The 15,022-nt window shown below is 43.6% G+C and overlaps 1 protein-coding gene across 7 annotated transcripts in view; it reads right to left on the reverse strand.

Moving 5' to 3' along the window:
- The window catches only part of IQSEC1 (IQ motif and Sec7 domain ArfGEF 1), a 1,458,014-nt gene that overhangs the window by 517,689 nt on the left and 925,303 nt on the right, over window positions 1-15,022 (reverse strand). The window contains exon 1 of one of the 7 annotated variants that reach the window (XM_077452169.1): window positions 8,880-9,293. The exons of the other annotated variants lie outside the window; for them this stretch is intronic. Coding sequence (XP_077308295.1) covers window positions 8,880-8,902 — 23 coding nt within the window. The 5' untranslated portion in view covers window positions 8,903-9,293. Of the gene's footprint in view, window positions 1-8,879; window positions 9,294-15,022 lie in introns of those variants that run through there. 7 annotated transcript variants of the gene reach the window in all.

Below are 15,022 nucleotides of genomic sequence, written 5' to 3' on the forward strand. Positions count from 1 at the left end.
AGCTGACTTTTTCAGCGTGCAGGCTGGCGTACTAAGTATTTCGGATTTTTCAAAATTCTGTCCGTCATACTTTGGTTTCAGCGGATAATCCGCTCGTGAGTAGGCTAGTTCGACGGACTAAGAATGGCGCATGCTCAGAAAGGATTTACACGGCGGAAGGGTGCATTGCTGTGTATTGGACTTCCTATTTCTAGTCCCGTCGTACGTGCTGTACACGTCATCGCGCAAGCTTTCGACGGACTGTTTGTGCATCCGTGTGTGGTCAAGTCCGTTCATTCGAAAGTATGACTGACTGTCCGTCGGATTGTATGACGGACTAAGTAGGCCATACAGTCCGCCCGTGTGTACGCGTCTTTAGCGATCGCAGGGATCAGGCCTGACTCTGCGAACGCTGCAGGTATGTGTTTAGTGTTTTGTAAGTGACAGTGATCGATCGATACTGCACTTGGGTGGGCTGGGCGGAGGGGCAAAACGCAGGTGTTAGCAGGTATCTGGGCTGATCCCGCTAACAATTCCTCTTTTTGGAACCCTAAACTGCTGGGAACGCTAGTATAGATCTGATCAGATATTGATCTGTTCAGATACTATACCACTACGGGAGGTGTATGCTTTGCGCGTGGGTGTTAGCGGTACTGGCACTAACCTAGCGCTGCCTGGGGCGACGCAGACCCTGACCCTAAAACCTAATTGATATCACCCGCCGGGTGATCAGGGGGTTAAACCTTTCTTGGGTAATAAATGGTGGGTGCCATGATGCTATACAAAAGCAAACTAACTAACCAGAGTCACCCCTAACACTTATACGGTGATCACTGGTGAAAGGGTTAACTAGGGGCAATCAGGGGGTTAAAATCTTTATTAGGTAGTATATGGGGGTTCCTGACGCTATATAAAAACCTGACGGGGAACCTAAATAACTAACTGGCTAACCAGCGTCACCAGTGACACTTGTACTGTGATCGCTGGTGAAAGGGTTAACTCTAGGGGCAATCAGGGGGTTAAAATCTTTATTGGGTAGTATATGGGGGTACCTAACGCTATAAAAACCTGGCGGGGAACATAAAAAATAACTAGCTACCTAGTGGCACCAGTGACACTAATGCAGTGATCAGAAAAACGATCGCTTAGTGACACTGGCAAAAGGGGGTGAAAGGGTTACCTGGGGGCAATCAGGGGGTTAAAACCTTTATTAGGTAGTATATGGGGGTCCCGGACGCTATATAAAAACCTGACGGGGAACCTAAATGACTAAATGGCTATCCAGCATCACCAGTGACATTTATACGGTGATCGCTGGTGAAAGGGTTAACTCTAGGGGCAATCAGGGGGTTAAAACCTTTATTGGGTAGTATATGGGGGTACCTAACGCTATAAAAACCTGGCGGTGAACCTAAAAAAAATAACTAGCTACCTAGCGGCACCAGTGTCACTAATGTAGCGATCAGAAAAATGATCGCTTAGTGACACTGGCAAAGGGGGGTGAAAAGGTTAACTAGGGGAAATCAGGGGGTTAAAACCTTTATTAGGTAGTATATGGGGGTCACGGACGCTATATAAAAACCTGACGGGGAACCTAAATAACTAAATAACTAACTGGCTATCCAGCATCACCAGTGACACTTATACGGTGATCGCTGGTGAAAGGGTTAACTCTAGGGCAATCAGGGGGTTAAACCTGTATTAGGGGGGTAGGGGGCTACCCTGGACCTAACACTAACTGCCCTGACACTTTTTACTGTCACAACTAACACTAAATGCAGTGATCAGTAAATAAATGATCACTGCAATCAGTGACACTGTGACTGGGGGGGGGGATCGGGGGGCGATCGGGGGTGACCGGGGGGGATTTGTGTGCCTATGTGTACCTACATGTCAGTGTAGTGTTGGTGCACTTACTATTGTGTTCGCCTCGCAGTCCGGTCAAAAAGACAGCCCCGAGGAGGATGACATCACTTCCTCCCTGCCGGTGTTTACACTACACAGGCGGGGGAAGCTTCTCATTCGCCAGGAGCGATTGAGAGGGGATGGCCAGAAACCAACGGCCACCCCCTCATCCCGGATCGCTCCTGAAGCGAAAGGGACCGCCGCAGCCAGCGGGAGGGGGTTCGATCGGACCCCCCACCCGCTGGAAGGCAAGCATGTACATGTACGTGCTTGTGCCTGTCGATGCCATTGCGCCGACGTACATTGACATGCGGCGGTCCTTAAGTGGTTAATGTTTTCACACAATATGTATACAACATTCACCTGAAATGCAAATATATATATATATATATATATATATATATATATATATATATATATATATATATCAATCACACAAATATATAAAGTATCAAAGTAAATCATCAAATAAGCTTTTACAGAGGAAAGAAAAAGTATGTGCACCCATTGGAATGAACTGGTTTTCTGCAGCAATTTTAATTCCGGAGGGTTCATCTACTTTTTCTTGCCACTGTATCTATGTTTTTTATGCAAAATGGATAACAAAGGGGACAACTGCCATTTGCTCTTTTACTAATAGATCCCTTAAAGTCTGTGGATGGGGGTGTTTTCTTAAAAGAGCCTCCAGAAATAATAGACATTTGTTGAATAAGAACCAGAGGTCATCAACATCACTCATGTAAAGGTCAGTTTGAAATTTAACAGGCCTCAAAAGATACCCAAAGTCATATTATTACATGAATTATGGATTTGAGTCTTTCATCTGGGATATATTATGTAGGCAGACAAATCGTTGTGCATTAGAGGGTTGGGTTTAGCAAGGACACAGGACTGTCCCATAGGCATGCAATCAGAGATCCAAATGTGCACATGTGATGGTCACATATTGTCACATGTATGTCTAATATTTATGGTCAGATGAACATGGAAAATACTTCTCAATCTCTGAATGGAACTCTGCAGCAATTTCAGAAATGGATATATAACAAAAGGTTCCATTTATAATTTGCAAAGCCAGCACTTTATGCCCAGAATAGAATCCCCTTAAATACTTAATTAGTAACAAAGGCTGTGGAAGATCTATAGGTGGAATAAATAAATCACTACTTCATAATAATCAATGCATTGGAAACTATTGCTTAAATTTAACTAAATAAACTACTAGGTTGGGTTTCAATTAAGAGTTCGTGGTGAACTAAACATGTGAAAAATAAATTTATGCCCTTATGCATAAAAATGTCATGCTAGAAGAATGGGAAACCTCCTAAAATGGAGCCAGCATTAGTGCATGCCAAGGTGTAATTTAACACTTACAGGTATTTATTACTTCTAACAGAGATTACAGTACTGCCCCTGATAATGCCTTCACCTGCTTTAATTTTCAGACATACAAGGCCATATTTGCATATTTGTTCAGGCATCATCCTAGGTCAGCATCTAATTTCTTGACTTAAACTTGCTGGTTCAGAGATGAGACTGTTATTTGAATTCTAATGCTTGGGCAGTTCTTGGCTGTGTTTACATACAGTATCTCACAAAAGTGAGTACACCGCTCACATTTTTGTAAATATTTTATTATATCTTTTCATGTGACAACACTGAAGAAATTACACTTTGCTATAATGTAAAGTAGTGAGTGTATAGCTTGTATAACAGTGTAAATTTGCTGTCCCCTCAAAATAACGCAACACACAGCCATTAATGTCTTAACCGCTGGCAACAAAATAGAGTACACCGCTAAGTGAACCAAGTCCAAATTGGGCCCAACGTATCAATATTTTGTGTGGCCACCATTATTTTCCAGCACTGCCTTAACCCTCTTGGGCATGGAGTTCACCAGAGCTTCACAGGTTGCCATTGAAGTCCTATTCCATTCCTCCATGATGACATCACAGAGCTGGTGGATGTTAGAGACCTTGCGCTCCTCCACCTTCCATTTGAGGATGCCCCACAGATGCTCAATAGGGTTTAGGTCTGGAGACATGCTTGGCCAGTCCACCCCCTTTACTCTCAGCTTCTTTAGCAAGGCAGTGGTTGTCTTGGAGGTGTGTTTGGGGTCCTTTCTGCGGCCCAGTCTCTGAAGGGAGGAGATCATGCTCTGCTTCAGTATGTAAGAGTACATATTGGCATTCATGGATCCCTCAATGAACTGTAGCTCCCCAGTGCTGGCAGCACTCATGCAACCCCAGACGATGACACTCCCACCACCATGCTTGACTGTAGGCAAGATACACTTGTCTTTGTACTCTTCACCTGGTTACTGCCACGCAAGCTTGACAACATCTGAACCAAAAAAGTTTATCTTGATCTCATCAGACCACAGGACATGGTTCCAGTAATCCATGTCCTTAATCTGCTTGTCTTCAGCAAACTCTTTGTGGGCTTTCTTGTGCATCATCTTTAGAAGAGGCTTCCTTCTGGGACGACAGCCATGCAGACCAATTTGATGCAGTGTGCGGCGTATGGTCTAAGCACTGACAGGCTGACCCCCCCACCCCTTCAACCTCTGCAGCAATGCTGGCAGCACTCATACGTCTATTTACCAAAGATCAACCACCCTATGCAGCCGCTCACCCTGTGACTTACTGTACCATAAGTTTACAATGTTGTAGTCAATTAAAGAGTAAAACAAGGGAACAAGAATGAAGCGGCACCTAAGTGCAATAAGATAGGTAAGATTTAATGGCACAAAAATGAATGCACTTACAAGAAGAAGAATAAAATCAGGCTCATCTGTGCTGTTGGCAGTCCCTTTGCTGGTCCATCCTATTCTCATGGGTAGGCACTCATAGGAGATGAGGTGTGCAGTCCTTTCCTGTGGCCATCAGGAAGACGGCCAGGTCCAACGTGGAACGCAGACAATGACGTCACCGAAAGCGGAAACAGGGGAAGCAACAAGGGAGAAGTCTGTGTTCTCTTCAGATTTCTCTCTCTTGTTGCTTTCCCTGTTTCCGCTTCCGGTGACGTCATCGTCTGCAGTCCACCTGCGTTCCACATCAGACCTGGCCGTCTTCCTGGTGGCCACAGGAAAAGACTGCACACCTTGTCTCCTATGACTGCTTAACCGTGAGAATAGGATGGACTAGCAACCGGACTGCACTTTGTGCCCACAGCACATATGAGCCTGATAGTAGTCTTCTTCTTGTAAGTGCATTAATTGTCATGCCATTAAATCTTACCTAACTTATTGCACTTAGGTTGCGCTTCCTTTTTGTTCCCTTGTTTTCCTATTACAGAGCTGGCTTCTCTCTAAGGATAGCTGTCGCCCACCACTATTTTAGGATTTATTATTGTTCAGTTTACCATATGGACTAATGAACTGTGACTGTGTTCTTTACATTGTCTGTTGCATGTATAGAGGTGTATATATCTCTGCTCTTACCCTTTTCTCTTTTTCATGATTAATTTAAGAGTAGCTACTGTATGTTCTGGAAAAACTTAAAATCAGCAGCTACAAAAACAGTAGCTGCTGCCTTTTAATAGACACTTACCTGTCCAAGGATCCATAGCTATCCTCACCCAATCTGGTTCTACTCTAGTCTTTGGGTCCCTGGCGCTGGCATGAACTGTGGGGAAAGAAGAGCAGAACTTCCCCTTTTGAATGAAGTTCTGCTTTAAGTAAAGGAGACTGAGAAAAAGCTTTCTTCTTACTTTTGCTGTAGACTGAAAAATATCAGGAATTTATTCATGCTGACTTGTAAAGTTACGGAAAGGTCCACTTTAATAAGCAAGTTTGATATGACTGTCAGGCTCGAGGTTGTTAAATTCATAAAAAAATAGACTAAATTTCCTTTACACCAAAACATGCTTTTTATAGCCTATATGTATGGCAAAAGTTATTGACATTAAAGTGGAAGTAAACCCTTTGTATAAACTTGTATCTATAGGTAAGCCTATAATAAGGCTTACCTATAGGTACAGTCAATATCTCCTAAACCTGCATGGTTTAGGAGATATTCACACTGTATGCAGCTGATGATGTCACAGGTATACTGTCTTTTTAGGGCTCTGTGCCACAGTCAGTGACTCCCGCACGCATGCGTGGGAGTGATGTGATAGCGGCGCGGCCAGGTAGTCAGAGGACTTGAACCCGGAAGGAAATACAGGTGAAGATTGAAGTGCCTGTCAGTGGTGACAGCGCGGCACTGGAAGGCTTCATTCTAAGGTAAGCATTTCATAAGGTGTTAGTATGCAATGCATACTAGAACATTATGCATTTACCTTGCAGGGTTAATTAAAATAAAAAATGGGTGCAGTTTACTACCGCTTTAAGTAAAACTTTGACCTAATATGCTTTTCTAGAGCTCCAATAGTGAATATTCATTAAAACAAACAACCATTCCCCAAAGTCATGCTCAACTGTTCAATACCACCATAAATTCCATTCTACAGAAAACCCATAAAATTAAGAGTATACAAAACACACAGAATTTGAACTTTTGCAACCCCATCAAATGCAAAACTATCTGTGATCTACTCTGTAATGTACAAAATGCAATATGCAACATATTTACCCCATCCATTGAAAAGAAAGAAGCATGCTAATTTTCATCACTAATAAAATAGACCAAATCAATATAAATTTTATTTTGTAGTTATAAACATGAGCAATCCCCAACTTACAGTTAGGGCCGGTTCACACAGGGGTGACCCGTCAGGCGACTTAGCCGCCTGACAAGTCGTGTCCTGCTCTATGCAATGGAACCATTCTTATCGGAGCGACTCAAGTCGCTCCGACTTAGAAAAAGGTTCCTGTACGACTTTTGGGGCGACTTGCATTGACTTCTATACAAAAGTAATTTCACAAGCCGCCGCTAAAGTCGGATCCCGGTCGCCTGAGGCAGTCGCGCTGCAAGTCGTGCTGCCTCAGTGTGAATGGGCTCTTATGTAGTTACGGATGAAAAAAAAAAATACTGCACTAAAATGTAAAGAATAGATCAGTTTCCTGAGGAGAAGTGGTTGGCTGACAGGATGTAAAACCTCCAGAACCTAGCATCCAATTTTAAATGGTAAATCATTAAATGTTAAATTACTGAATTATTATATATATTATTAAGTATCCACCTAAACTGTATAACTTAAATATGTTTATTATTAAAGGGATGAGTTGGCAACCCTGTTGAATGCGCACCAAAAGCATACTCATCAAAACACTTAAGAATCTGTATCAATGAGTTTTATAGGTCTAATTGCCAATATAAACCCATTGAGTAAATAAAAATAAATATCAATTTCCAAAATCAATCCTGTTATACATGTAGAAAAGAATAAATAAAAAAGTATTGAAAAAATACTAACAGTTAGAATTACCTTTGACCATTAAATGTTGTTCTTATTTACTTTATAGTCATTAATTTACATGTGAAAATGATTAAAACTTGTAGAATGTGGGCCTATATAATTAATAACACCATGCACCAAATTTTCAGATAGGTCATAGGGTATGCAGAATATTCTGAACTAAGCTAGCTAGTACCAGTAGTCAGTGTATATATATGATCACTTCTTAAAATATACCAATCACCAGACAATTATTGAAAGCTAAAGAAAATGAACAAATATTTTCCTAGAAATACAATTTCTATAAGGATATGAATGGTAACAGAAAGTAAGACAAGGCCCTTGTAAATACAATATATGCATTGTTGTAAAATAGGTTTTAATATTCAATATATCCTAATGAAGAGGGTCCAACTTTACAAAAAAACAGGTTTATCCAACACGACATAAAAGAATGAACCCAATGTCCAATAAACTACTTGAGGCCTCCAAATCAGAGAAAGCTCTGCTGTATAAACTCCAGTACTACACAGCAAATTGCGTGTACTCTCATAAAAAGAAATCACCTCTATTACTTATGTTATTCTCCAGAGAAAAAATGTGTATTTTATCACAAGTATTTGGCAGCAGCATGGTATGGTACATACTGTAAGGTAAATATATCCTAACAGCATTTGTATACATTTAAAGTGAGTTCTTCTAGATGTATGTATCAAGGTGGCTCCTCTCAAAACATGTAAGTTGTATCTACACAGGTAAGCATTTACACATGGATGACTGAGCATCAAACACCCGAAGACAACACTCAGACCAGAGACAGACCTTTAATGATTGGATACTGTCTCATGACTGTAACTTAATACCCAATTTGTGCATGTTGTAGTTCAAAATGGCTCCATAGAGTGCTTGGAAATGAATATACCCATTTCCAAATGCAATTTGTGACATCAACATTGTTATCACATACCATCATTATCTATAATAGCGTACATATCTTGTCCAGATATAATTTAGTTACGGTATAGATTTCTATTGGCATTTGCTAGATAATATATTTACCAGATCGATATTCCTTGCAAAAAAACAGTCTTTACTTCAAAACCTTTGCACTAATCATACAGGTATGTAGGCAAGACCCAACATAGAGGTAAAACATGAATATGGACAACTGATAAACAAACCTGATGCCAATTCTGATGTCTGGTCATTTTATGATCTGACCAGGAACAGAATTGTGTGTTTTAATTCATTACTTTGTTCCCAAAGTCATCATGGAGCAGTACACTTTAAAAAAATAAACTAAAGAAATGTCAAGCTTATTATGACAATGCATTTTCCTCCAATAGATTTACCAGCCTTAACCAAGCACAAAAAATGTCAGCAGATCATTGCTTATATCCTTCCTATCCTGGCAAATCAGCCTAGCCTTGTCTACAATTTCAGCCAATATTGATAATGCGCAGCAAGGTGAGTTGTTAGAGCCTTAATCTTTCTAAACAAAAAAAGAAAAACAAATCACTTTGCCACAACCATTTGTTTACCATATAAACGTAGCAAACGTAGCACCTAGTATATTTCAATTATATTTGCTCTGTGTGACGTTGGCATGCATTTCTTTCATGGAAGCAAACATGCACTAACATAGCAATACTCACAAATAACACCTTCTGCATGCCATGTTCAATGTCGTTGGCTCGGTCAGCTTCGGATGACTTGGTTATAAAGCTTAATAGATCTTTAGGCAATATGAGTGCAGAGATCTACAGCCCCGTCTGCTCATTCAGTCTTATCCTCAGTGGAGAGACACACACCAGTCAGCCTGTGATGTAACCATCTTCAAGGGCTGCGTTATACCAACCCTCTGTGGGGACTTGTTACGGAAAAGGAAAAAATAAAACAAAACAGCTAATATAATTGAACAAAAATAAGAAATGCCAAATAAATATCAGGCTTAAAAAAACAAACAGGGGGTTGTTTTTTCCTCTGTTACAACTGGCAGAACAGCCTTCATTGATGAGCAGCTCTACACCCTGTGTGTGTGTTTTGCCTCAGCTGGAAGGAATGAATGAGAGGCAGAGGTAGAGCTCACCATCTTGTCTCAGCATCATAGTACAGTCCAGAGCACCAGCAGTTGATTGGCTCCCAGATCTCCATAGTAACAGCAGCATCTGTGCTGGAGAATATTCACTCCCATCTGCAATTTAAGCTTGTACACAATGCATTGAAGTGATAAGGCAAGCAGGATTTAGCCTTAACTGAGAAAAAAATGCTATACATATAAACAGCAAGCTCAAACAATACCATTTCATAAAATCACAACAGGTTTGAAGCCTTGCAGCATTTGGCAGCAAAATAGAAACCATGGCTGCCCTCCAGATATGGGTTGATCTGACCACAGCCCTGTTAAATAATTAATCTGATGTTCTATTTCTATTCTGAGTATTGACAGAGCTGGGGTTATTGCAGAAGTGCCATAGTCAGCATGAGGGGTGACTTGAGAATCTAGGTCACAAGATGATAGCATATAGTTGCTGGTTAACACCTATGTCTCTTTACCCCGATGTGTAAAACAGAAATACAGCTTGCGATGTCCCTAGCTCACAGGCCATATGTCTGTACTAATAATTCATTTTGATACAGAAAAAATCAAAATCTAGAGCACTACTTGTAAGATCTATTCTATCCCTAAATAACAAGATTTTTGCCCAGGAAAAAAAGAATTTCACTGTTTCCTTTATAATTTCAGACAAAAATTAATAGCTTTGGCTTTTTTATACCCTAAAGTACAATTATGCCGCGTACACATGATCGGACTGTCCTGCGGACAACCGCCGGAGTTGCAGCAGAGGACTTTCCGAACGAGCGGACCTGCCCACACACGGCCGGACTTTTGAAATGAACGGACTTGCCCACACACGGAGCAAAGTCAGTTTATTTTGAACGCGGTTCCAGGTAGACGGGACTAGCAAAGGAAGTCAATGTTGCTGCCTCCATCGGCGAGATTGACATGTCGCGAGCTCCGTCACCTGGTATAGACTGAAAGGGGAAGCCCAACGCCGAAAAAACGGTCCCCCCAACGGTCCATATTAGACACTTGTCTGAGAACACAGCCCGGCCGTTCAGGAAAGGGGGTGGGGACGAGCGAGCACCCCCCCTCCTGAGCCATACCACGCGCGTGCCCTCAACATGGGGGGTGCTTTGGGGAAGGGGGGCCCTGCGGCCTCCCCACCCCAAAGCACCTTGTCCCCATGTTGATGAGGACCAGGGCCTTTTCCCGACAACCCTGGCCGTTGGTTGTCGGTGTCTGCAGGCAGGGGGCTTATTGGAATCTGGGAGCCCCCTTTAATAAGGAGGCCCCCAGTTTACAACCCCCTACCCTATGTGAATGAGTATGGGGTACCATGTACCCCTACCCATTCACCTGGTGAAAAAAGTATAAATAAAAAAACACAACACAAGGTTTTAAAATAATTTATTAGACAGCTCCGTTGGTCTTCCGTCTTGGGGGGTCTTCTCGCTGGACTCCTCCGCTATCTTCTGCTCTTTTGCTAGCTCTTTTACTAGCGGAGGAGCCCGGCTTTCTTCTTTGTCGCCGCCGCAGTCCGGGGGGTCTTCTTCCGACTTCGGGGTCTTCTTGCCGGGCCTCCACTTTCTTCTTCCAGCTCTTTTACTAGCGGTGTTGACACAACGCTGTCTATGGCCGCAATGGCAGGGATGCGTTGTGCAGTAACCTATATAGGGACAAGGGGCGGGGTCACCAGGTGATGTCACATGGTGACCCCATCCCATTATGATGTCACAGTTCCAGCATCCTCTGTGACTGTGACATCATAAGGGGGCGGGGTCATCATGTGAAATCACCCGGTGACCCCGCCCCTTGTCCCTATATAAGTCGCGTCCCTGCCATTGCAGCCAGAGACAGCATCATGTCAACATCTCAAGGAAGAAGAAGAAGAAGAAGGAGGCAAGAAGGCAGCGACAGAAGACCGGGCCACCACTAGTAAAAGAGCTGGAAGAAGAAAGTGGAGGCCCGGCAAGAAGAACCGAAGAGGGGGACAAGACCCCCGAAGAGCGGGACAAGACCCCGAAGTAGGAAGAAGACCCCCGGACAGCGGCGACGAAGAAGAAAGCCGGGCTCCTCCGCTAGTAAAAGAGCTAGCAAAAGAGCAGAAGATAGCGGAGGAGTGCGGTGAGAAGACCCCCCAAGATGGAAGACCACCGGAGCTGTCTAATAAATTATTTTAAAACCTTGTGCTGTGTTTTTTTATTTACACTTTTTTCACCAGGTGAATGGGTAGGGGTACATTTTACCCCATACTCATTCATATAGGGTGGGGGGACGGAATCTGGGGGCCCCCTTATTAAAGGGGGCTCCCAGATTCCAATAAGCCCCCCGCTCGCAGACCCCAAAACCACGGCCAGGGTTGTCGGAAAGAGGCCCTTGTCCTCATTAACATGGGGACAAGGTGATTTGGGGTGAGGGGGCCGCAGGGCCCCCCTTCCCCAAAGCACCCCCCATGTTGAGGGCACGAGACCTGGTACAGCTCAGGAGGGGTGCTCGGCGTTGGGCTTCCCCTTTAAATCCATACCTGGGGGGGGGGGCACTCGCTCGTCCCCACCCTCTTTCCTGACCGGCCGGGCTGCGTGCTCGGATAAGAGTCTAATATGGACTTTGGGGGGACCCCCACGCCGTTTTTTCGTCGTAGAGCTTCCCCTTTAAGTCCATACCAGGTGACTGGGCTCGCAACATCTCAATCTCGCCGATGGAGGCGGCGACACTGACTTCCTTCGCTAGTCTCGTCTGAAAATGCTAGCCGTGTTGAAAATGAACGGACTTTTCTCCATGTGTGGGCAAGACCGTTCATTTCAAAAGTCCGGCGGACTAGCACACAGACAGGCAGATTGTCCGCCGGACTATCGAGTCCAGCGGACAATTTTGAGTCAAAACTTCTTTCTAAGTCCGCCGGACTTTTGGAAAGAAAAAGTCCGCCGGAGCCCACACACAGGTGGATAGTCCGCCGGATAGTCCGATCGTGTGTACGCGGCATTAGAAGTTATCATTTTAGTACTCTAACCTTTAGCATTAAAACCCTAAATGATACACTGTATAAAGTTCAAAACACTAACCACAACATACAAGGCCATCCACAACATCGCCCCCAGCTACATCACCAACCTCATCTGCAGGTATCGCCCAAATCGTCCTCTCCGCTCCTCCCAGGACCTCCTGCTCTCTAGGGCCCTTGTTACCTCCTCCCATGCTCGCCTCCAGGACTTCTTCAGAGCCTTTCCCATCCTCTGGAACTCCCTGCTCCAGTATGTACAGGCAGCCCCTACCCTGTCCGCCTTTAGGAACTCCCTGAAAACTCATTTATTTATAAATGTATTATGAATTTATTATATACTGTATTTCTGTTTGAAATTTAGGATTTGTACAACTTTCTCTCCAGACTCGCTATTGGACTTCTATAACTACAATATCTTTCACTATTGTCTGCACTCTAATACTCTATCAAATCTTCTGTTGAACTCTTACTCTAAGCCCTTGTACACATGGTCGGACATTCTGCCAACCAAATCCGTTGGATTTTGTCTGACGGATTGTGTCCGAAACTGTTGCATACACACGGTCGGACCAAGTTGTCGTAAAATCCGATCATTCAGAACGTGATGACGTTATTTCGTTACGACGGGACTACGTTCCGGCTAATAGCCAATAGCTTTGGTGTAGGAATTTAATCTGAGCATGCGTGGCACTTTTTCCGATCGGAATTCTCTACACATGATCGGAGTATGTCCGATCAGACCAGTTTGTCGGAAAATATTTCCAACAAGTTGGAAAATTGGGTCCGACGGATATTCCGATGGAATCAGTCTGATGCATACCACACACAGTCGGATTATCCGACAACACGGTCCGATAGGACACATTCCGACGGATTCTCCGACCGTGTGTACAAGGGCTAATAAGGCATATATTATAATCCATGCAAAGCACCTACCTAAACTAAAATGCCATCAAAACAATTTGCACCACAAGGTTACCTTCAGACTGTGGGGTTGATTTACTGATGCTGGAGAGTGCAAAATCTGGTGCAGTTCTGCGTAGAAACCAATCAGCTTCCAGATTTTTTGTCAAAGTGAATAAGCTGATGTTAGAAACTGATTGGCTACCATGCACAGCTTCACCAAATTTTGCACTCTCCGGTTTTAGTAAATCAACCCCTATGTCTCCTTAACCACTTGCTGACCGGCCGCAGTACATATACTGCGGCAGGTCGGCTCTATTGCGTGAAACGACGTACCTGTATGTAATTTCGTGCAATAGCCAGCTGGGGCACGTGCGCACACACTGATTGGCCAGAGGGGGAGCCAATCAGCAGGTCCGACAGATGCAATGTCTGTTGGCCCACCTGCGACAATCGCTCCCCAGAGAGACAGGACAGTGATCTGCGTACGTAAACAAGGCAGATCGCCGTTCAGACAGGGATAAACAGAGTGATCTTTTGTTCCAGATAAGCAGGAACATGGATCTCTTTGTTCATTCAGTCAGTCCATCCCCCACACAGTTAGAAAGCATCCCCTAGGGACACATTTAACCCTTTGATCGCTCCTGGTGTTAACCCCTTCCCTGCCGGCAGTGCTGGGATAAGGTCATCCAGAGCCCAAGGCAAATATGCCAAACTGCGCCCCCAGCCAAGATTTATAAGCATTATGTGTCAGCAAAAATCCCCCCACAAATACACAGTACACTAATCTCCATGCTTATCCCACTAAGCATAACCCCCCCCCCCCTCCAAGTACAAATCCGCTCCCCTGCTAAAATCCCCCTCTCAGCACAAATCTTTGCTCCTATCACTCAAATCCTCCCAGCTCAAATGTATGCCCCCCCCCCCCCAAAAAAATCACCCCTCCTAGAACTAATCCTTTACCCTTACAATCTCCCCTCCTAGTACACATCTTCTCCCCCATACACTTCAAATTTCCTCCAAGCACAAATTTCCCCCAAATCCCCCCTCCCAGCACAAATCATCTTCCCCCATCCCCCCCAACACAAATTACCCTAAATCACCACTATAAGCACTCCCTCCTCCCCAAAGTTCCCCTCCTAGAAAAATACTTAACCCATGTTATCTCTCAAATTCTCCCATCCAACACAAATCCCCCTCCCCAAATCTTCTTGTGGCATTCCCCCACATCACATGATACCACAGTGCCCAGAGCAAATGCCCCTCCTGCCCACCTCTTGTCCCAACCCTGCCTATCAGCGTCATTAGTACAGTAACAGTGAATATTTTTAGCACTGATCACTGTAATGTCATTGATTCCCAAAAATGTGTCAGTTAGGTGTCCGATTTGTCCGCCACAATGTCGCAATCCTGCTCAAAATCACTGATCGCTATCATTACTAGTAAAAAAAGAAATTTCATAAAAATAGCCCATAGTTTGTAAATGCAATAACTTTTGTGCAAACCAACAAATAAATATTTTGTTTTACCAAAAATATCTAGCAGAAAACATAATGGCCTAAATTAATGAAGACATTAGATTTTTTTCCTTTTTTTTGGATATGTTTTATAGCAGAAAGGAAAGGGTATTTTTTGTTTTTTCCAATTGTTGCTCTTTTTTTGTTTATAGCGCAAAAAATAAAAACAGCAGAGATGATCAAATACCACCAAAAGAAAGCTCTTTTTGTGGGGAAAAAAAGGGCATCAATTTTATTTGGGTACAATGACAGCGCAATTGTCAGTTAAGGTAACGCAGTGCCGTATCACAAGAAACGGCCTGGTCATGAAGG

The sequence above is a fragment of the Lithobates pipiens genome, unplaced genomic scaffold (genome assembly GCF_037356315.1).
Source record: "Lithobates pipiens isolate NorthernLeopardFrog02 unplaced genomic scaffold, aLitPip1_a1.2 Scaffold_23, whole genome shotgun sequence".
NCBI classification, from domain to species: Eukaryota; Metazoa; Chordata; class Amphibia; order Anura; family Ranidae; genus Lithobates; species Lithobates pipiens.